Here is a 25,089-nt window from a genome sequence, read left to right on the forward strand (position 1 = left end):
ACATATTTCTTCACTCTTGCTTTTAGTTGATTTTTTCTCTTCTAAATCTCTGTGTTGTTATTCATGTCTTTACTGTTTTGCTCACTGCCTCACTGCCTGTTATGTATTGTTTTAGCCATTAATTTTATGCCAGTGTTTTTTGTTTTTGTTTTTGCCACTGTTTTATTGTGTATTTTCTTTGCGCTGCATTTATGTCATGAAAGGTGCTATATAAATAAAGTTTATTATTATTATTATTATTATTATTAGTTAATGTCGCAAATGACTAAAGCTGAGTACATGAATACTTTGGTTAAATACATTTATCATCGTGTGCGTCTTTAGATGCCAAATGAAAGCTAGCAAATAATACAGATCCACAATGTTAATAATTGAGTCCTTTATTAGAGGATGTTTACAATAAATTTTCCAAACATTGTGGACATGACCATTCAGAGCCACCATACAATATGACTGGCTGGCTAATTTGTAAAATAGAAAAAAGTAAAGAAATAAGACAAAATCATCAGGCGTCTTGGAAGAAAGAATCCAGGTCCTCGCTCATCTCTGCCACATCCTGGACGGGTTGGGCTGGCGTCTCACGGGTCACAACAGCTCCTTTGGAGGCAGCGTTTTCCTGTGCTTTCTGTGGGGGGTCCGTCTCACGCTTTATCTCCTTCCCTCCGCCCAGAAGCTTCTGGCTCTCTATGAAGTACTGGTTCGGGTGACTCAGCGAGAACCCAGCGTCTTCAACCTGTGTGTACAGTAAATGCAAAAAGATAAAAGGAAAGGAAAAGTAAATACGTTTTTTCAGACTGAGCACACTCCATGGTTGCGGAGTCTGGCTGCTGACACAGGGGTTAACCCATTAAGCCCAGGAACACATCTGTGACATTTTTTGATTTCTTTGGCCATTCAAAAACAGCAGATCTACACGCTCATAGCGCGGCACCAAGTGCCGTGCTATGAGCTTGTAGATCTGCTGTTTTTGAAAAATCATGACATTTTTTGCAAATCTTTGAAAATATATATATATATTTAAAGGGAACATTTTTAACTCAAATCCTTTTCTACGTTTTTTGAAAAAACGTATGTTTCTATATCAGTGGTTCTCAAACTTTTTCATGTCAAGGGTCCCCAAAATTATATGTATGTGGCCTCGGACCCCCATCCCAAAATATGTTATTCCAGGGACCCCCCAGACGCAAAGATTTGAGTTAAAAATGTTCGCTTTATATATATATATATTCAATGATTTGCACAAATGTTTACAACACGATTTAAAAAAAATACCAGATATACAAGCTCATAGCGCGGCACTCTGTGCCGCGCTATGAGCTTGTATATCTGCTATTTCTAATAGCCAAAGTATAAAATAATAATTAAAGTGGTTACACAGATGCGTTCCCGGTTTTAATGGGTTCAAGGTGCTCCCACTGGGGTTCGATTCCACCACGGTGCCTTGGGGCCTGGCCAAGTGCTCCAATGAAACGCAACCGGGCCCGTGTTTGTGCGCGTGAAGCCGGCAGGGGGGGGGGATTGTGTTCTTTGTACTGGCGACTCAAAAAAAAAAAAGGTTGGTCGAGGTGCCTGTCGGCAGGGAGCTGAACTAGGAGGGTCAGCAGCATGACTGGCTTTACGCTCTCCTGGTTGAAACTCCTCCACCGTCAGCTGAAAAGAAGCAGCTCGAGGACTACACGTGTATCAGAGGAGACATGTGGTTGTCTACACACTCCACGGATCAACTGTGGGGGGGTTGGCGCTGCAGAAACAGGGACTGTTTGTAGTGCAGTGTTCAAGGGGAATTGGCAAAATGACCGGAATGGGGGAGACAGAAAAAGAAAGTTAATCTAAAAAGATTGTGGCGAGGGGAGAGAGGGGATGGTTGGCTATTGTCTAGATGTCTCTTAGCATCTAGACTAGTGGTGGAAGAAATACTCAGATATTTTACCTAAGTAAAAGTATCAATACCACAATATAAAAATGCTCTGTTACAAGTAAAAGGCCCGTGTTCAAAATGTTACTTGAGTAAAAGTACAAAAGTATTGGCATCAAAATATACTTAAAGTACCAAAAGTGAAAGTACTAAAATGTTTGAAAATAGCAGATCTACAAGCTCACAACGTGTCGCATCGCGACGCGTTGTGGGCTTGTAGATCTGCTATTTTCAAATAGCCTGGGTATAAAATAGGGATAAAGTGATTAATGTATGTTTTATAATGTAATGATTTATATTTGCAAAGTAACTAAAGTTTTCAAGTAATTGTAGTGGAGTAAAAGTACATTTTTTGCCTCTGAGATGTAGTGGAGTAGAAGTAAAAGTACAGAAAATGGGAAATACTCCAGTAAAGTAAAAAATCCTGAAAAGTGTACTTGAGTACAGGTCTTGAGTAAATGTACTTCGTTACTTTACACCACTGGCATCTAGATATAGATTTTTTTTTGCTCACAATTTAAGCATTATACTGCCCGGTACAGATGACAGCAGGTAGCCTGCTGACTGCCTCATTTGTCTGAGTTAGTGTGCGTGTCAGACTGCGGTTAACCCATTCAATCCGGGGGACGCATCCTGTGTCATTTTAGGTTTCTTTGGGCTATTCAAAAATAGCAGATCTACAAGCTCATAGCGCGGCACCAGGTGCCACGCTATGAGCTTGTAGATCTGCTAATTTTTTTTTAAACGTGAAAAGTTGTGCAAATCTTTGAATATATATTTTCTAAAGCGAACATTTGTAACTCAAATCTTTGCTTCTGGGCGTTCCTAGAACAAAATATTTTACAAATGTTCACTTTAAAAAATATATCATTCAAAGATTTGCACACATTTTGCCGATTTTTCAAAAATAGCAGATCTACAAGGTCATAGCGCGGCACTCGGTGCAAGCTCACAACGTGTCGCAACACAAACCTTGTAGATCGGCTATTTTCGAGTAGCGGAAATATAAAATAGGGCTTAACTATTACACAGTTCCTCATTTTGCTGGGGACCACCTGAAACACTCAAGGACACCTGGGGGTTCGCTGAGAGCCACTGTTCTAGAGGAACTGTAATCACATTATTATTAACTGGCTGTCTTAGCCGCTCAATTAATTCGTATAGGTTTATTATGGCACTCTGTGCCGCGCTATGAGCTTGTATATCTGCTATTTTTGAATAGCCCAAAGAAATCTAAAATGACACAGTATGCGTTCCCGGATTCAATGGATTAAGAATGCATTTCAAAAACTGCAACAATCACCCAGCATCTAAACAGACACGGGGGTTACAACTCATCGGCTAGCGTAGCGACACATTGTGTAAACGGCCCCGAGAACGGCCACGTCTGTTTGAACACGGAACGCGGGCGTGACAAGCAAAAAAAAAAAAAACGGGCTTGTTTACGTACTCGCTCATTGTTATCAGACTGAGGCGTAAAGAATATCAACTCAGTTCCCGAGGCGGTAATTCCACGAGCGACGACGGTGAAAATGCCTGGAGTGTACCCAACAGATCTACTTCAAAGACAGCTTCCGTTTGAGGTTTCAAATTGAACTGTCACTTATCAGATAGTGCACGTCCTAGGTGCTATTATATCCACCTTCTATCCATGCTTCTGTCGCTTCCAATCATTCCAGGAAGGAAAGGGCACGAGCTAAAAAGGCAATCATCGCCAACATCTCCCTAGATTACTTGCTCGCTGAGAACTATTTTAACACGCAGGGGCACGCACGTACGTGCGCGCACACACACACGCGCGCGCGCACCTGTGCGTGTCTACTTCTCTCTAAATGGGACTGATCACTAGCAATCTTGAGTGTCAATGAAAGGGGAATGACTCGGGGGGTCTAAAGCAAAAAGCTTTACATCAAATAAACTTCCATAGGGGCTTAAATCATTCTAAATGCTATAATAAACCTATACGAATTAATTGAGTGGCTAAGACAGCCAGTTAATGATAATGTGATTAAAGTTCTTCTAGAACAGTGGCTCTCAAAGTGGGGTCCGGGAACCCCCAGGTGTCCTTGAGTGTTTCAGGTGGTCCCACGCTAAAATGAGGAACTGTGTAATAGTTAAGCCCTATTTTATATTTCCGCTATTCGAAAATAGCCGATCTACAAGGTTCTAGGAGCTTGTAGATCGGCTATAAAAAAAAGAAAAAAGACATGTCTTCTCTTATGGGGGTCCCTGTCACTAAATGGGGGTCCGGGGCTAAATACATATCAATTCGGAGGTCCTTGACATGAAAATGTTTGCCTCGAGCCTTCATGCTCAAGTTGCAAGGCCATTTCCCAGACTGACACAAGCAGCTCCGATTACTTCTACAGCCAGATGAAAGATGTCCTTACATTGTGCGTCAACTCAAAGTACTTCTGACACGCCAGCTGAAAGTGCATCCCCTTCACCAGCTCCAGAATCTGTAGAAGAATCAAAGACAGAGAGAGTACAGGTTATTGGAACTGAAATGTGACTTTTGGATAGAAATAACTTCATATTGACAAAAAAAAAAAGAAACACTGGCTAACAGCCAAGCAACCTCAAAGTCTTTTGATGGATGGAGCATTTGTGTTGAAAAATAAAGCGGTCGCTACTTAATAGCATGCATTAGAGGAGAACATTTAAAGTGGGTATTAAGGGGAATGCATGCCATGTCTTAACCCTTAATTGCAAACCGCAGTGCTCAATAACAGAATGTTCACAATCACTTCATTCACAACACCTGTGACAACTGTGCAATCTAATGGAATGTTGTCTTTAAGTGGAAGCAATGGAATCCTTTCTAAAATCAATAAAATCTTTTTTGTTGTTGTACTTTGTAGGACGGGGAATGGCTGATTTAGTCAAATTAACGAACTCAGAGCTAGGTGTGAGTACTATGCATACCTGTCGTAAATCGATGCACTCAGGCTCCATTGCTCATCCCCACACACGTTCAGACAGAGACAGCCTCTGTCATGACACGCTTTTATCTCGATTTGATGGTTGTGTTCCTGTGGCCGCATCATGACAACAGACGCATGGTAAGCAATATGTGGTCGCATGGAAATAAAGACGACTTTTGACCTAAAACCTTGGCTGTCGTCTGTCCCCGTCACATTCTGTGTGTCACATTATCGAGTGATTTATTAAGAAGCCGTCAAAGCCGTGTAATAAGCAGGATAATGAACAGCGAGGCAGGCATTAATGAGAAATAAAACCCCTTCAGGGAGATTCAAGGTCTTGAATCACCCTGAAGCGGTTTTATTTCTCTATGACTGTATGCTTTAGGCTAAATGTAATTCGCTACGTCAAACTCACTGAAAGATATATTTTTTTAAATGCCAATTAACACTGGTCTCTCGCTCTCTCTCGTACATAAATGTAAAGGACCTTTCACACATCCAGCTAACCTTATGGCCTTCTGAAACTCACATTGCCATGGGCTGTGTAGAATTAAACTGGACAACTATGAAAATACGATTAAATGGATGCGCTGGTGGTTTAACCAGTTAGTCCACCTGCCACATGGATGTGATGCTGGGGTTCAGAATCCAGCCCTAGAGCTGTGTTACATAAAATATTTTCCAATTGTGGGTTACGGGTCAAAGCTTTATGCAAAAACACATAATCCGGCAGAGAGCACACCCATTTTACCACAAAAGGCAGAGCTCTCGGGACACAGATCGCATTGAGAAGTTTCACACCTCCTCACAATAAAACAATCAGATTCATGTAAAAACGTGGTCCTTCGGGATGACCCTTCTACTCAGAGCAAAGGATCTTACACACCAGGGCTTTTTTTTCTCCCAATGCGATTAAATCGGCTGAAAATATATTTTTTCTAAATGTTTGTGTCATGAGTACATCCGTACACAACGCAAATATTATGCAGTGATAAACAATGTAACTTTGATTTGGAACGAGGTACATGTTACACCTTGAATAAAAGGCATCAATCAGGATGAATGAGGCGCCAACCAAATTTATATTTTGATGTAAAACATACACACTTTTTCGGATTGTTTATTCATCACGCCTCCAGTCCCCAAACAATTCAATCCGGAAACACATCTGTGTCATTTTAGATTTCTTTGGCTATTCAAAAGCAGCAGATATACAAGCTCATAGCGCGGCACCTAGCTAATTTGTGTAAATCTTTGAATATTTATTTTTAAAAGCGAACATTTGTAAAATATTTTGTTCCAGGGTCCTCCAGGAGCAAAGATTTGAGTTATAAATGTTCTCTTTAAAAAAACATATTCAAAGATTTGCACTTAATGTTCAAGATTTTTCAAAAATGGCAGATATACAAGCTCGTAGCGCGGCACTCGGTGCCGCGCTATGAGCTTGTATATCTGCTATTTTTGAATAGCCAAAGTGTAAAATAATGGTTATGGCTAAAATCTAATATGACACAGATGCGTTCCCGGATTGAATGCATTTAGATGAATTAACGTGTAGATGTTGTGTGTCACGTCTGATGTGAAACTAGTGGCAAGCCATGCTCTTGCAGGCTCATCTTTAGTAAAGAGCAGTGTATGAACTCTGGCCTGCAGCGCTACCGTTAGCCCTGGTCAGGGCATGGGAGAGAATGCATGTTAATCGCTTCCTGCTGAGTTGTTTCGCACCCAGCTCACTCTTTGATTTTTAATTATCGGGCATTTCTGGCTGTCTGCAGGCTAAACACTTGACATGGTGCAAGGCTTAGCCATGCATAGTGTTTGTATAACACACACACACACGGACAGACGCACACAAAGGGTTCTACTGTATGGCAAAGCTGGTGCTGAAGGGGACAGAAGCCGGATGATTAATTAAATGTGATGAAAGACAAGTCCCCCGAGGGTTAGATGTTCACCTAAATTAGCTATCTGTGCTGTTTTGTTCTCCCAGTACTCAATGGCTTACTTGCATTACAGGCAAATCAATATTTAACGACTTTTACACTGGGCGTCACTGCTTTCAGCATGTCATTACAGCCATGCATTTTGAAAGTTTTTTTTTCTAAATAGGGCTTAAGTGGTTAAGAACTTCCTAAAAGACATTTGGTTGTGAACAGTGGTGGAAAAAGTACTCATTAAGTAATGTTTTACTGAAGTAAAAGTATCAATATTGCAATGTAGAAGTACTCTGTTACAAGTAAAAGTCTGGAATTCAAAAATGACTTGAGTAAAAGTACAGAAGTATTGGTATCAAAATATACTTAAAGTACCAAAAGTAAAAGTACTAAAATGTTTGAAAATAGCAGATCTACAACGCAGCTCACAACAGCTCACAACAACGCGTCGCATCGCATAGCTTGTAGATCGGCTATTTTCAAATAGCCTAGGTAAAATAGGGCTAAAGTAGTTAATGTATGTTTTATATATTTTGTATGTATCTAGTTATAGCACAAGTCACACCATTTACGAAACACGTTTGAATAAAACCAGCGACATTATGTAGCCATTTTCTGATCTCTAAATCTTACAATGAATGCACAAAATCTCTGTACGTCCGTCTGTAGTTCACGTATCTCCAGAACTCAAACTCGGCGCGTGTGTCGCCTATGACCTGAGGGATCGCCGCGCCCGGAGTCGAGTAGGTCGGGTAGGCGGTTGCCCAGAACCGCCGATCTAACCGATACGCCCATATAGAGGCATATATGGAGAACCGGTTGTCCATAGAACCGGCAATGTGTGGCGGCCCATATGACGGACCAAATGACGGCCCATATATGGTCATGACCATATTATGGGACCGACACGACAGACTTCAAACCCGCCGCGCGGATCTGAAAGATCTCCAAAAAATATCAAAAAACTTTGATACATCCGCAAATCCCCATATGGATTATGCTGATGTCATCAATATGACATCATAGACTGGCCTAGACTTCATATATGGGCATAAAAGGGACACATACAGACAGATAGAGAAATCTCCGGTGCAACCTAGTTTAATTTAAAGCCCTACAACTTTTTTTTATATCTAATAATTTCTTACCTTTTACTGAAAACTGTAATGAGTCACACAAATTCATCAGTACTTTGTGAAACTAGATTATAATCTAAATCATACCCTCACTCATGCTAGGCTCAATATAATACTTTATTACTCTATTAAAAATGAACCATGAATTACTTTAATGTTCATTCGAAGGTTCATAACTCCTGGAGAATATACGGCAAGAAGATATACTTAAAGTATTTTTTATTGCCTGAACCACTGAACCCAGTTCAACATGTTGATAGACATAATTGAAAGAGCTTACAAAGTGTACCTACTATAAATATGTCCTGAAAATATTCTTAACCACATGCACCCTAGCGTCCCTATTCTGTCATAATAGAAAATCGTTGAATATGTATATATTTTTAAAGCGAACATTTCTAACTCAAATCTTTGCTTCTGGGGGTCCCTGGAACAAAATATTTTGATATCATCATTTTGGGGGTCCTTGACATGAACGTTTGAGAACCAATGATATAACGTAGAAACGTACGTTTTCCAGAAAACTAAGGATTTAGAAGAATCATTTTTAGAATTGGCCTCAGCTCTTAATGGGTTAACATGATACACCCCCCCACCCCCCGCCCGCCCGCCCCAGGAAACAAGGAGAGAGCCAGGAAACGAGGAGAGAGAGAGAGAGTAGGGACATCGGAGTGACACGCAGCAAATGGTCTGCTTGGCGGGGGAGTCGAACCAGGGACTCGCCGTCAGGCATCAGAGCCTACGCACATATGGTACATACTGTACTGTACTCCCTAACCACTGGGCTATCAGGCCCGGCCATAACACCATATCTTTTCTATCATGTTCACTGTGTAGAGTCAGGCACGCCACTGTCATCATGGCCCTGCCATCCCCAGTGGCTGGACAGGGGGCTGGCAGTCCATCTGAAGATGTCTAGACAGGGGTAATACTGACCTGACTAATCCCATTCGGAGAGACCTTATACGCCTGTAGCTTCTGTTTCAACAGCTCTGGGTCGCTGTGCCGGAATGGGCATCCTAGAAAAAAATAATGATTAAACATGTTAGCTGTAATCCGCCTGGAGACAGAGACAATATGCATCACAAGCCAGTGCTAGAAATGGACAGATTTGACTGAGGGGACCCTGTAAACCCAAGCAGGCATTAGAGCACATTGAAAGCCAATATGGCAAGGTTTTGATCTTTTTTGTTTTCTTCTACTCTCTTTTAAACTTCAAAACGCTCTCAAACTTCTATTTTGAGGCACAGAATTTACTTTTAAGATATTGTTTGGATAGAATTTAGTTGTTTAACTTCGTATATGTGGTCAATCAATCATGACAGAGCCTTTTTTTATTTTTTTTATTCAGAGAACCGGCAGGCCCGGGCAGTGACACGCATGTATCCGAATAAGGCAACCTATTTTGGGCATGGCCGTCTCAAAAGTCCCGTTGCGTCACATTAGTCTGGAGGTGGAAAAAATGCACTGGCTGAAGGAGAACACTGCTGATTGGCTGAAGGGGTTGTCAGTCAACGGTATTACTCCCGCCCAACTCCAGCCCACAGCCAAATTGCAGAATGGGCGATCATGCCAGACTCACTCCTGAAATAAATTACAAATGAGATTTCCGGAGGGAGGGTTTACCAGGCTAAATAATAGACACATATAGCCTTATTACATTATTTCCTACTGGTAAACATAACAATTTCCCTGTTTCCAAATTGGGTTGTTTTAACTTGTTTAAACAAAACTATGAGTCCAACAGTCTACAAACTCAAAACTTGTAGATCGGCTATTTTTGGAAAAGAGATTTGGTGTAGAGGTATAAAAAGAAGCACTACACCCCTGGCTATTATTATTCTTTGGCTGATTTTTTTAAGTTAAACTAGGGAAAAGCCATAGAGTAATCATTTCTAAAACGTCCACATGAGCTCACAGCTGTGCTCTGAAATCCATTATTTCCCATGGCTTGAGCTGCACCACAGCGAGGCAAGAGAGAAAAATTAAGATGCAACCCCCAGGCAACAAGAACCTAGAGACGACACATCACTTTGATTTAGCTGATTGAGTTGATTTAATACGAACTTATGAATATGAATCATTTTACAGGCCGTTTGTGACCGTATTAACTTTTAATTTTGAGTCGTAAGGTGTACAGTGCATCAGGCTCACAACAGCGCTTTGTACAGAGTATAAAATAGAGCTTACTAATCAATTTAGTCAATTATAAAAAAAAAAATTCAATTAATCGACAAAGTAAATCTAGAACAATCGCTAAGAAAAGAATAGTTGCAGCCCTACTGCACACAACTTGGATTGTCTTTTTGTTCGATGATCAAAACCACACAGTCATTTGCGTCACTCCTGCCAAGGCCAACAATAATTGAGAGCAGAATCGGCTCATCACACGTGTAATAGCCATCTCTCCCGCAGCTCTCTGACTCACCATGATGGTCGCCTTGGCTGGGTGGGTTTGACAAAATCACCTTCATGCAACTGTAGGGGGTGTAATCTGTCCGCTTGCCTTCTTTCCCAAACATGTGACGGACGCTGTAGGCATACGCTTTATCAAACTGGAAAAGAGAGACAGAGAGAGAGAGACAGAGAGGCAGAGAGGGGTGTTAGTGAGGATCAGAGTGGAAGAGAGAGAGAAGGCAAGGTTGGGGTGAAAAACAGACATCGTCGTACATCATGTCGTTTGTGACGGGGTGTTTTCATCAATGAAATATCAAGCTATTAGAGGGAACCTGCTGTAGAGGTGCTGCAGCCACACTGCAGACGGATGAGACCGCGGTATATGGATAACGTGGGCCCTCTTTCCCCTCTCATTATATTTGTTGTTGCTGCCTGTACTTTTTAACCACACAATAGTGTAAGATGTCATACCTTCGCAGAAATGTCTATATTATATTATTTTATTCATTATATTCAGTGATGCTATGCTCATTTGAGAAGTGGTTGCTCTCTATTTTAATGACGTGACGCGCACGTCGCTTAACACCTACAGTACAGGTCACACAATGGACAATTGATATGCATATAGCCTAATTCCTATGTTAATGTACCTGGCGTGAGTCGGGAGCCTTTGTAAACTTTGATGAAGTGTGAATTTAAAGTAGTTTTAAATCTATGCGTGTGCCTGCGCGTCCCCCTGGCCAAATAAGTGGTTGCTCGGCGTGCAACCCCGTCCACTGAGCATTGCACCCCTTTTTATATTATTTCTCAGGTCTGAGATCTCTGAAAAACATAATTCAACATCAAAAATAACAAACAGCCACATCTTTATGTTTGAGCAAATATCTCACTTTCTAGTCCTTATAGTAATACCGACAAAGTGGATCATAATCATTACAGTTATCAGAGCTTTACACTCACTTACTCATCTATTAATGGGGGGTGGATATGTGGTGCAAACTGTGCAGACTCATCCAATATTTCTTTGAGAAGGGGGTGATAAGTTCCCCCTATTTTATCACAAGAGGAGATAAGAGAATGACAGAATTGGCCAACTGCGAAAGGAGAGGCGTTGGTTGTACGATATCTTTCTGTCACTGGTTGGTGCCAAATCATTTGAAAAAAAAAAAAAGAAAACACAAAGCCAAGTCTGTTGAAATAACCTTCTTAAAGTACTACTGTTGCTTTATAAAGAACTGAATGGTTTAGGGCCAAAATACATGTCTGATCTTGTGCTACATCAGAAGCATCCAGACCTTTCGGGTCATCTGGGACAGGGCCTGCTTTCTGAACCCAGAGTCAGAACAAAACGTGGAGAAGCAGCGTTCCATTTCCATGCACCACATATCTAGATAAAACTGCCAAAATACTGTACTGCAGGTCTGCTACAACTGAGAACTCACTGCTTTTAAATCAGGATGATAACCTTTCTGTTTGCTGCTGTCTATTAGTATTTACTGAGGTTTTATTTCAATAATTTCCTGTACACTTCTTATTTTTACGTTTTATTTTTGCACTTGACTTTTATTTCCATATGTATGCTTTGCGTAATCATGGGACATGAACATACACATGATGAAACAGACATGAAACACACACACACACACACACACACACACACACACGAAACAGAAATCACATCATAAAAATTAAGCAATGCATTACACCAAATAGAAATGTGTTGCTGTTCATGGTGGTATCACAGACCTAAATATATCATCATACTAAACATCATGTAATTAACCCATATCTGTACATAATACATCTTGACATGACCATCAGCAGACTGTGGATATTAACAGAGGGAGGGTCAGGACATGTTTCAGTTTGGATTGTACCGCACTGTACAATCCAAACATATGAACAATATCCAACCCATTTCTTGTTTTATTTGAACATATTTATTTTTCCTAAAATGTCCTTTAATAATTAAAAGGACCATTAAAACCGGGAAAGCATCTGTGTCATTTTAGATTTCTATAGTCAAATCTGATTGGCCAAATGTTGCCTATTAGTCGAATCAGTCTGATTCGACTGCCAATCTCTCAGTCAAATCATGCAAAAAAATATGTTATGCAATAGAGGAACATTCCATTTGGGCTGTAGGGTGCTTAATGTCTGATTTAACAATAACGTATACTTTCTTGGTTTCTCCCAATAAACTCGACTAAAGACTCCCCTCGGCTGATTAGTCAACTATTCGAATAATCGATGTCAGGCCTAATTTATAGACCACCGAAGTCTGACGTAATTTACACATCCTTGGTTTGTCTACCTGGTTCGCGGTTTTCCACCCCCATTCTGAATCCCATAGACGTCTTTAATATCGCGTCAAATAAGAACTGTGTTCCAAAAATAAACAAGTGACCCCGGGGGTTTGACTCTTATGGATATGAAGCATCAACTGACGGTGAGAAAACGATAATGTTACTTCCGCCGAATTAGTTACATTTTCCAGAAACAGACTGTATCAAATATAAGTGACTGACTATCATAAACGATACAGAGCCTCCTCCCTGACAATTATGCCGAGACAATTTGTTTATTTTTGGACCACAATTCTTATATGAGACGATTCTATGATGACCCAATGTTATTCTCCATAGCGAAATTACTTTACGAAACTGGGGATGAACGAGTGACGTCAGGACTTCGGTGGTCTATATAGCAACTATTTTTACACAAATCTTTTCTTTTGGGGGTCCTCGGCACAAAAGCGTTTGAGAACTGATTTAGAAGGCATTTATAGAATCGGCCTCAGGTCTTAATGGGTTATGGTCTTAATACTCTTTGAATTGCCTTGTTGATGCTAAATGCCTAGGTTCTTGCTAAAAGTTACTTTCCACTAGGTTTTCTTTTTAAAATCGGTTAAGATGACGCTACAACAGGACTTTAATTCAGGGAAACTATAAAAGGACCTTTCATTAAATAAAAAGGTTGAATGAATGTTATTCAGTGAAAAACTGAACCGTATCTACAGCACAAAAAAAGCAAAACAGAGCACAGGATGAGGAAAGATGTGAATATAATTTAGAAAATTACAGCCTTGTGCAAAAATATGTGCTTTCTAAAAATGTGAATTACAGCTTTCCTGCATTAATAACCCAGTACTGACCGACACAGAGGTCATCAAAACTCCAATAAAACAATTGAACTTGACAATGTGACTACTTGTACCGTGGCTATATTACCATCTATAAAAACTAACGAACCAACCAATCATATTAATTATCGGGTGGGTCTACACATTTAAGATGCTAAATCCAGATTTAAGATCACCCCACACTCTACTGAAATCATTTTAAGAGCTTCACTACTGACAATTGACTGCATATTATACGATAATAATTAAAGTTTGGAAAAGAGTGCGACATAGGGAAGATATTAACTTTATTCCTGCCTTCGTCAAGGCAGCCAAAACAACCAAGATTGAGAACTTCTTGCTTAACAAGGGAAAAATGGATACTTACAGACGGTCTTACATTTGCAAGCTTAAGCTCTATATTTCATCATAGTTAGGTAACAATATTTAAATGTATTTCATTTCATACATTTATCCAAAGACAGGGAAATCTGTAATTTAAAGCCCTGGGTCTCAGAGTGGGGTCCGGGACGCCCAGGGGTCCTTGAGGGGGTTCCAGGCAGTCTCGCAACGCTTCACGATGCGAAGCGCTCTGAGCGTGTAGATATGCTACGGTATTTTCAAAGACTTTCGACAAATCGTCTCTTATGGGGGGTCCCTGGCACAACATCTTTGTAAATGGGGGTCCTTGACACAAAAATGTTTGATAACCACTTATTTAAAAGGATCATAAGTAACAGCCAAGTTACTATGCAATGTGTGGCCTATCCCTGGATATCACTTGATATTCTGTAGCCGAGATGAAGAGGATTGCTGAGTATTAACACAGAGGATGCAAATGGAAAAAGATACAGCTGTGCTAATATTTGCTTAATGGAGCTCCGTCACTGCAGCATCTCCCTCTCCAAGATATATTTGTTCAAACCTAAGGCAATGGCGAGGGAGAATTAGGACACAATTCAAAGGGATTATGGATGCCAGAATGTGTGTGTTTGTGTGCGCGTGTGTGTGTGTGTGTGCGTGCGCGTGTGTGTGTTTGAGTGTATGCACATGTCAACTGGGCACGGCCTTAGGCAAAGTCTGAAACTCCGACACTGATGTTGCTCTTGCCCCACTCCATCTCATGTGCAAAAAAACACTTTCCATTTTAATAAGCATTACAGGCATTTTTAAACCCTGTAGGAATGTAAGGTAAGTACTGTAAAATCTGTAGCCCAAAATAAAGTCAACTTGTTTGGTGCTGCACCACAAGGAAAACGGACACATTAAAAAACATGTTTTTCATGGCATATAAAAGTGGGTATATAGTTTGATCCTAAATGTTCACAGTAATAGGATATTACTTATTCATAACAACTGGATGTTTATATCCAGTCTCACAAAAGCATACCGTTATGGGAACTATAATAAACCACATAAGATTACAGACTGTGGTGGGTGAGTTTTGTGAATCACAAAAGCATTCATTGCAGAGTGGCCTACTTTATTTTACGTTTTTATTAAACAAATATTGTATTGAGCATTTAGTATAAATATATAAATGTAAAAATAGCCCTATTTACATAGAATTACTCATAAATACAGGCTGTTTTTACATAACGGTATATATATTACTTGTAATTCATCAGCAGTAATGGACTAATAGCATTTCTAAGAATGCTATACATTACTCCTACATACATGTACATTCTGCATTCTCAGGCTATCTTTTTGCTTAGCCCAGGAACCAGTTTACCACCAAGATATATAAAGATGTTTTTTTTTCCAGTATAGGGCTCCTTCTTTGAGAATGGCCTCTTACTAATGGAGCCCAGAGCGCAGCCTGTCTTCTCCTTTAGCTATGAGAAATATATCAACGGCACACTGCAAAACAAGCGCCCCAAAACTAATGTTTCAACAGAGGCATTAGAGACACAGCAAGATGGAAACGGAGATTAGAGCCGCTAAGTGACTGGAATAATTTAGTGAGAACGTAGCAGTTCAATCGAGGAAGCGTTCAGTCTGGATATGTAGCTATACATAGCAGACAGACGGTCACATTTGATTCAAGCAGGCGGAGCCCTAGTCTAGTTTCTCATGCTGATTCCTTCCATTAAGATCGGGAACGCATCTGTGTCATTTTAAGATATCTGCTATTCAAAAATAGCCGATATACAAGCTTGTAGATCTGCTATTTTTTGAGAAAATCGAGAAAAATGTGTGCAAATCTTTGAATATTTATATACAATATATGTTTAAAGGCCAGTCCACACCAATGCAACTCCTTGCAACATGCAACTACTTGCAACCATTATCCCCAATGGCAGTTGCAAGGAGTGGCATTGTGGACTGGCCTTAAAACTGTTTTGTTGCAAGGAGTTTGGTGCGGTCTGGCCTTTAAGCGAACATTTTGTACTCCGATCTGTGCTTATGGGGGTCCCTGGAACAACAATATTTTGAGATGGGGGTCCGGGCGGCCAAATACAAATCATTTTGGGGTGTCCTTGAGATGGAAAAGTTGGAGCACCACTGATACAGCAACATACTGTTAGGATTTAACCCCCCCCCCCATCTCAAAATGTTTTGTTCCAGGGACCACCAGATTTGAGTTACAAATGTTCGCTTTAAAAATATATATATATTCAAAGATTTGCACAAATTTTCAAGATTTTTCAAAAATAGCAGATCTACAAGTTTGGCTTGCCTTGTATATCTGCTATTCTTGAATAGCCAAAGAAATCTTAAAATGACACAGATGCGGATTGAATGGGTTAATCATAGACAACATTGCTTAATGCTAGTTGAAATGGAGGGAGAAAACAACCATTGTACCAGACCAATAGAGAGCATGTCCATCCCACTGCAGTTTGTATATGACATGCCATGGGTTGTGTTGTGGGACTTAACCTACTGAGCTGGGAAAAAAAGTAAACTGAGACTTGCTTATTGTATTAACAGTGTGTGTCAGTATTTTAGAAAGGTAGCTACCTTTAGTGGGTTGTAAATGATATGGTCTTATTACAGTTTGTCCATTTAAAAGCTGAAATAGATGTTCTATCATCTTGTGGATACCTGCAGTAAATGATCAGAGAAGTACATTCTTTTCTCACCTTTCTGCTCTGGTGTCTGTGCTACATTTGCCTTCTTAATAGATTCCTTATACCTCACAGTTGTCACATTGTGACATTTAGATAACAAGGATGCATAATTGTGTGCTGCAATGGTCTATCTATCTGCATAGTTCACCCAAAACATCCTATTTCGTACCGGTGCACACTCTCTAGCAAAACAAACATATTGTTGGCTCTGACGTTTTTTAAAACACTTTCAAGATTTCTCAAAAATGTTCAAAAATGGCAGAAGTACAAGCTCGCAGCGTGGCACGAAGTGAGCCGCTGTTGAGCTTGTATATCTGCTATTTTTGAGAACCACTGTTCTAAATCTTTTTAAAGTTTTCTGAAAAATGTATGTTGCTATAGCTAAAATCTAAAATGACACAGTTTCTTTCCTGGTTTTAATGGGTGAAACCCAGGTGGGGGTTGATATTACTCTGCAAATAGATGTGGGGGTTGATATTACTCTGCAAATAGATGTGGGGGTTGATATTACTTTGCCAATAGATATGCCATCATCAACCCACACACAGCGCAACATAATGAAGTGCGGCAGAATACATGTCATATTTCAATAACCCTGGAAAAGATGGGTTGCCATATTTCATTTACACCAAATTAGCAAAAAGAATATTAGAACACACTAGAGGTGCATCAAAAGCCACAAGGTTTTAGTACGCTAGTAGTCAGTGTTTAAGATGCATAGTTTTCACCCACGGAGGTCCCTGACTCCCCACAGTAGGAGTTCTGCGAATGTTACAACCCGACTTTGATATCTATAAGATAAGAGAGCTGATGTTACACATGTTCACACACTGGGGTACCGACTACCGACGTTCCGTGTGCTCTCTCTTCTTAGATTCCCTGCTTAGTTTACTATTGAAGATACGCATGACATGATTAAATAATTTACGTATTCCTCAAATACAAATAAAAAAAAAATCAGGCCAGTAGGGCTGCACCTGTGTTATCACAACACTGCTGTGATGAAAGTGTGCATTTCTCAGAGGAGAACTGTGCTTGGCACGTTCACTTTAAAAATCAGGACGATACAACGAGGTAAGCAGTCTGTTCCCCTACTTAGGCCTTATGTTTAGGGGCACTTTGTGGGCAACCACAGCACGCATCAGCAGAATCTGCTCCTGTGTTTATTCTACCTACAGTCTCACTGAATTTGTCCATTTTTCTGAGCTGTGGATCTGTACTATTGCAATGGATTTTGAACTAATTGTAAATTTGAAAGATAAATGAAATAAAGTTATTGAAATTAATGAGTATTCCTTAACCCGTTAAAACCGGGAAAGCATCGGTGACTGTCATTTTAGATATTAAACACTTTTATTTCATACTTTGGCTATTCAAAAATAGCAGATCTACAAGCTCATAGCGCGTCACTTCATGCCGCGCTATGAGCTTGTAGATCTGCTATTTTTGAAATATCGTGCACATTTGTGATCTTTGAAAATATATTTTTAAAGTGAACATTTTTCAACTCAAATCTTTGCTTCTGGGGGTCCCTGGAACTAAATATTTTGAGTTGAGGGTCCGCAGTCAAATACATACATCATTTTGGGGGTCTTGGGACATGATAAAGTTTGAGAACCACTGATATAGCAACATACGTTTTTCAGAAAGCTATTAGGATAGACATTTTTAGACATTTTTAGAAGCATCTTACTTATAATGTATGCATTTCCTTCCTTATAAACTCAATCAATATAATCAATTACTTTTTTGATTAATCAAATAATCAAGGTGCATTTCTTTGTATATATTTCTGTTTATATACAACGAATACGACGTGAACGTTTTCTAAAAAATATTTTGTTGACTAAATCGTTCGGTCTGATTAATCACTTAAGTCCTATGTTCTACTTCGTGGTACATACTGTAGGTGTCACACAAAAAATAGCATTGTGAGCTTTAGATCTGTATTTTTGCTACAGTATATAGAAAACAATATTTTAAATAAAATTAAGTATTACCATTTTGTATTATAATGAATTGAATTAATTAGTTTGATTAACAGTTGCACCCCTAGTGCTGAACATAAATAGAGTAGTGTCAGTTGCAGGAGAATTAACCTCAACTTAACCTCAGGAAAACAAGCAGTTTAAAAGAAGACCTACCCAAATGCAATGCTAAAACTCACAAGTCGTGGAAGTAGACACTCGTCCAAAATGAATAGGCTAGCCTCCACAGAAAGAAAAATGGATAGATCAAGTTGATTTCATCTATTTTCTCGCTCTCTCCCTCTCTAGTCTAATATTACGTGTCTCTTGCCCCCCCCCCAAGCCTCCCTTTCAGCATCGCTGCCCCCCATCTTTTTCCGTCTGCCTGCCCGCATACTAATGGACAGGCTTTGTTCAGCCTGCCACAAAGTGCAGTCGCTGACACAACACATACATCAACGTTGAGAGCTCTGCTCTGGTCAGCACCGGTGGTGTGAAGTAACGTAAAGTACATTTACTCAAGTACTGTACTTAAGTACAATTTTGAGGTACTTTTACTTTACCGGAGTATTTCCAATTGTCTATACTTCATCTCGGAGGCAAATATTGTGCTTTTACTCCACTACAATTATTTGAGAACTTTAGTTACTTTGCAATTGTCAATTATTATATTATAAAACATACATTAACCTCTTTAGCCCTATTTTATATATAGGCTATTTGAAAATAGACGATCTACAAGCTCACAACGCGTCGCATCGCGACGCGTTGCGAGCTTGTAGATCTGCTATTTTCAAACATTTTAGTACTTTTACTTTTGGTACTTTAAGTACATTTTGATACCAATACTTTTGTACTTTTACTAAAGCAAATTTTGAATTTCTGGCTTTTACTTGTAACGGAGTACTTCTACATTGCAGTATTGATACTTCTACTTAAGTAAAATATCGGAGTACTTTTTCCACCAGTGATCAACGTTGAGAGCTCTGCCCTGGGTCAGCACAGCAGTCCGTGATGGGAACTCGGTGCTGGACGTTTGCGTGCTGCCCATTCCAGTTACACATGGGAGGGTAGACAGAGGGAGCCCAGTCACCCTGGAAATGGGACACTTTGAAGAGTGTCGTTGCATGACTGCCAGAGGATTTGCCGTGAGGCTTTTATCCAGTAAGAGTAATGGGATAGTATATGACAAGAAAAACTGTAAGTTCTGGTAGATGGACAGACACTGCCTCGTACTGCTGCTGAGTCTGTGAAATTTACTTGGAAGCAGACACGATAAAAGACAAATGCAGCACTTTGAATTATTGTGTGTTCCAACCAACCCAAACACCACATGACACAATCAACTTAATATTACAAATGTAAACTTTAAGAAGTGCTGACCAATTTCTCTAAAGCAGGGGTCTTCAACAGGGGGTCTGGGACCCCTAGGGGGTCCTCAGAGTTACTACAGGGGGGCCGCCAAATCTTTGTGTGATAGGATATTTTTTGTACATTAAGCACTTGACTTGAACCCTATAGAATTCCTATTCTTAGGAGAACTTTAGCCAAAAATAGCCGATTTACAAGCTCACTTGTAAATCGGCTATTTTCGGCAGAGAGTTATAGATGTAGAGGGAAAAAAGAGCAGATCAAGTAAAAAAAAAAAAGTTTAATCTGAAACAATTGTATACAATATAGTGGGGGTCCCTGCTTCATCTCTTTCTCAGCTAGGGGGTCCTTGGTCTGAAAACGTTGAAGACCACTGCTCTAGGGATATAAAAGGTAGGTAGATACCGTTATCGTCATTGGATGCTTACTACAACTTTTGTCAAGTGATTATTTTTAAATCACTCAAAACAGCCACTTATTTTATTTACTTCAATATGGTCCAGTTCTTAGCTCAAATTCCAACAGGAGTAAGCCCATATCAAATGTTCCACATACAGCCTATAGCCAACAAGACATTTTGGCCAAAGGATGGCGCCATGTCACCAAAATCAGTGGGGTTCATACTGCAATCTGCCCATTACATTCTGAGCTATAGTCTCACGTGGTCAGACCCAACATCTTATGATGGAAGATCTGAAAGTCAACATGTCCGGGTTTTACCAGACAGAAAGTTAAGGGAATCTTCTTTGGCTAGGTAGCTTTTCAATAGTTGTGACCCACACGTTGGATAGAATCGGCTGGCTACTGTGAGACTATGAGATAGCTTGTGTGCAACGTTGAGAGGGTGACACTAGAGGTAAGTTCATGGGCGGACTCCAATGTTTGGGGTTCATCCCATAGAGAGCTTGAATGCACTCAAGTTTCATGACAATATGCCCATTACATATTGAGATATACAGTAGTGTGTGCAAACTTTTCACGTCTCCCCCCTTTTCCGCTCTCTTTATTGAATCCCTGTCTCTGTCTGCACCGAGTACAAAACAATAAAGCCTACAAGGCAACCAAGGGCATGTCACCCCATACCTTGATCCAATCCTACAACCCTTTCCGCTCCATTAGATCAGCTAACACAGAAATGCTGTACAAGCCTTCCCTTAAACACCCTGGACAACTCTTTACACGTCCTAGACTCTTCTCCCTGCTGGCCTCCAAACTGTGGAATAAACTCCCCATCGAGTCAGAACTGCAGACTCACTCTTCAGATTCCACCTCACCCGCTATCACTTTACTCTCCTTTTATCCCTTCTTGCCACTTCTCGTGTTGTTTCGTAGTATTGTTTCTCTTGACCTCAAATGTTAAGAATGCTATTTACATAGCATGTTATTTAGACAGATGCTAGGCTCATTGTTAACCTGGTATCCTAGTTTCTATGAGGAACTACACTGTTCTCTCTGCACGCTTAACACATTGAGTGCCAGAGTTTTTTTTCAAGTAGTCAAACTATTTTCCGTGATCACCGTCCTCACGGTGATCCCCTCATTACACACACACACACACACACACACACACACACACACACACACACACACACACACACACACACACACACACACACACACACACACACACACACACACACACACACACACACACACACACACACACACACACACACACACACAGGAAAACAAAAAAAAAGTGCAGCCAGTTGAAAATACCATGTTTCACCAAAAATACACAAAAAAAGGCCGATATACAGGATTTTAAAGTATTAAGTTAACAGTTAAGTTAGCAGCGACCACATTCAGGCGTACCGCAACAAACACACGGCCAGTTCCTAATCTCTGTCCCCATGCTCCCACGTTTGCCCTTTCTCTGTGCGTACGACCAGCCCTTCCCTCACACGTTCATCAGAATCCTTACACACGCACAAAGTGTAAGCCTGGATCTAAAAGATCTAAAAAAGAAGCTAAAAATAATCATTACAGTATCAATGCTACCGCCGTTACCTTGTCTGCATCCACTTTGCCCTTGACAAACTCCGATCTCCAGAACTGCAGTGCTTGGTCCAGCGTGAGGCCGATGCCTTTCAGGAAGAGGCCGTACTGCATGCGGCCGCCATGACGGAGATGGTGGTTCTCTCTCAGGGCCTGGTGGAGCTGCCTCATACACAGCGGGAAGGACTTGACCGCGAGCTGAAAGACGACAAACAAGCCACATGTGAGGAGACTGGAGCACAAGTAACAGGAATGGTAAATAGGCTGAATTTTATACAGTGCTTTTCTAGTCTTCATGACCACTTAACCCATTCAACCCGGGAACGCATCTACAAATGTCTTCTAAATCCTAACTGGTTTCTGATAAAAAGTATGTTTCTATATCGGTGGTGCTGAAACGTTTATGTAAAAATTATATGTATTTGGCCGCCGACCCCATCTCAAAATATTTAGTTCCTATATACATACACACACACACACACACACACACACACACACACACACACACACACACACACACATACTTATTTTTTTTTAAGTCTGAGAAGTGAACCCCTGCTGTAGAGGGGAAAAAAGGAGGGGGGCCCATACAGACCCCTGGGGGACTCCGGTGAACTTAGTACATAGGGTTTAAGAGAAGCAGTCAATGTTCTTATTTAGTAGAAAGAATAATGTGAACCGTTACTGTCGGTAAGTTGGAGTAAGATGCTTATACAATGTAATCAATCTATTCATACTAAATGGGTACTACATGCCACTGTACATACCTAACACTGTTATATCCCCAATTTGAACTGGCCTTTTAGAATCTCTCCAACGCTCAAGTGGCAAAGTCAAGAGAATTAAAGTATTTCTTCTAGGATTCAGCTGTCAACATAAACTCACCCCATCAATTTGTTCCAAGGAGATTTTCCCCACACTCTTCTGGATGCTGTAGTCCTGGCCCACATAGGCATGGCTAGAAGTGAAAATGCAAGGTAAAAATAACAAACATGTAATCAACTACGTACGACAGAGCAGAAATTAGGCTTAAAAAACACATGAAAAACAGCACTCAACTGTACAAGGCAGTTACTTCAGTTACACAGTACAGAGGCAACAAAGAAGTACACAACGATTGTGTCTCTGAATGTGAATTCACACAATTTCAAACCTGGAATGGCTTTTAGGGCCATTTGCATGAGGATAGTGTCCAACTGGTTTTATTTTATTTTACTACAGTCACTGATAAAATTATCATTCCCCATGCCCCCAAATAAAAGGGGGGGGAAAACACAGAAATCAATAGATATTATTAGATTAATCTATCCCAGATATTAAAAATGTGGCTAGACAACCACATGTCTCCTCTAATACACAATGGTACACTCTTTTCACTTGACAGTTATGAGTTTCACCACGAGAGTGTAACACTCATGGAAGTTCACACCATCTTCCCCAGGGGCCTCGTGTATAAACTAATGCACAGCTTTCATACTGAAAGTTGCCATACTCGCAAAAATGTGAAAAGTACGCACACACAGAAAACTCTGCATGTGTAAAACAGTGTGCATGTCATGTCTTAATACACCTTAAATAATGTGATATTGAGCACACGCGCACAAGCTTAACATCCCCGCACCGGTAACCATAAAAAGGTTAATGCAAATTTAAGCAGCCCGGTGGTGGAGTGGTGTTGTACAACCGAAACCAGTGTTACACAGCGGTTAAGACGACGAGAGCTATTTTATCAATGATAAAGCACAGAGTTGTATGGTTAAAGAGCCGGCAAAAGAGGAACACTATTTCTCTAGCCAGTAATCATGGACAGGAATTAGTAGAGCAAATATCAAATATTCTATTTACAAATGTATTTGGATACTTAAGTCATTTAATGATCCATAAATGACATGATATCACAATTGGTATCTCATACCAATGTAAATCCTGTATCTGCTTCTCTTACCTATTATAAAGACACAGTATATGAATGTTTCAGGTTTTGGAAAATAACTTGGATACAGAACTGTTTAGAAGGCAACATACTTTTCAACAGTGCACTCGCATGCTTTTACTGATTTTACCCCCCATTATACCCACCCATTAAAAAAAGGAACAAGGCCAATTTGTACGCAACTACTTGCACTTATGAAATGCAACTTAGTGAATTTGATTCAATTTAGAGTGCAAAACTAAAAATACAGACTTTCCAGAGAGTGAGCATGAATCAAAATGTGTTTTGAGCAAAGTGTGACTGGTAGAGTGGGGGTCACATTTTCTTATTGGGTGCACATTGCCAGTCGGCAGAGAGCAACTTTATTAAGAATGTAGCACCCTGAATCGAATGGCTGACATTTTTCTTGAGTTTCTACCACAAAAAAACAACAACATTCAGACAGCATGACAAGGCCTATCAAAATAAATGTCTTGGTCTTCATTACAGAGCAACAGACACTAGCAATCAGCCCGTTTCTGTGCTCAGCCTGTGCATAGAATATCTAAGAGATGACTGGTGCTAAACAAGGCCAATGCCTCAGTCAGGCCATTTAAACGCACAACTAGATTTTAAAGCCAAAATGGTATATTGGTTTGGCCGATATACTGTATCAGCCATTATTTGATCTTTTTTAAATCGGTATCTGCAATTATGCAGCTGATGTGTCCCGATTTTTTAAAACTTTCAACCTGGCATTTTCAAAACAAAATTGCCCTTGGCTGGACCCAAGGGAGTGCCGTACTCGGTGTTAAGTCGGTCGGATCTGCGGATCTCCAAAAATATCTATAAATCGACAAATCCTCATATACACATATATGGAGATAATTCCACAAATTGCAGTATCTGTCTGTCTGTCTGTCTGTCTGTGCCTCTTTTATGCCCATGCATGGAGATCCCATCAATATGGTCGTAGTACTGACGTCATAGACTGTCCTCCAAGTGGACAAGGGGCACGTTGTCTTTCAGCTTGTGTCACTGCATGACATGACCGTTTGACAGTGGACATAGACTATCGTCAACATTAACGAAATAAAGCAGACGAAGGGGAAGCACATGCTAATATTGGCAATTACCTGAGGTGGCTAAGCAGAGGCTGGAGTCGTTCATCAGACTGCACAGCTGGCAGAGAGCGGGCCGTCAACTGAAAGAAAAAGAAAAAAAAAGGAAAAGACAAGCATTACATGAGTGATGTAAAATGGTGCCACAAGACGACAGACCATTTATAAAAAGGCAAGTGAACATTTCAGTAGAACGATTCAGTACCTAACTGCTAC

At 40.3% G+C, this 25,089-nt stretch overlaps 1 protein-coding gene across 1 annotated transcript in view; it reads right to left on the bottom strand.

The window, feature by feature from the left end:
* Positions 1-377: 377 nt before the first annotated feature.
* The window catches only part of prim2 (DNA primase subunit 2), a 48,413-nt gene continuing 23,701 nt past the window's right edge, over positions 378-25,089 (bottom strand). The window contains exons 8-14 of the mRNA XM_084076737.1: positions 24,889-24,956; positions 22,726-22,798; positions 21,853-22,038; positions 10,338-10,464; positions 8,846-8,928; positions 4,306-4,374; positions 378-733 (exon numbers count right to left, since the gene is read on the bottom strand). Coding sequence (XP_083932863.1) covers positions 506-733; positions 4,306-4,374; positions 8,846-8,928; positions 10,338-10,464; positions 21,853-22,038; positions 22,726-22,798; positions 24,889-24,956 — 834 coding nt within the window. The 3' untranslated portion in view covers positions 378-505. The remainder of the gene's footprint in view (positions 734-4,305; positions 4,375-8,845; positions 8,929-10,337; positions 10,465-21,852; positions 22,039-22,725; positions 22,799-24,888; positions 24,957-25,089) is intronic.

This window comes from Gymnoscopelus microlampas (genome assembly GCF_963454915.1).
Source record: "Gymnoscopelus microlampas genome assembly, chromosome: 13".
In the NCBI taxonomy this organism is placed as follows: domain Eukaryota; kingdom Metazoa; phylum Chordata; class Actinopteri; order Myctophiformes; family Myctophidae; genus Gymnoscopelus; species Gymnoscopelus microlampas.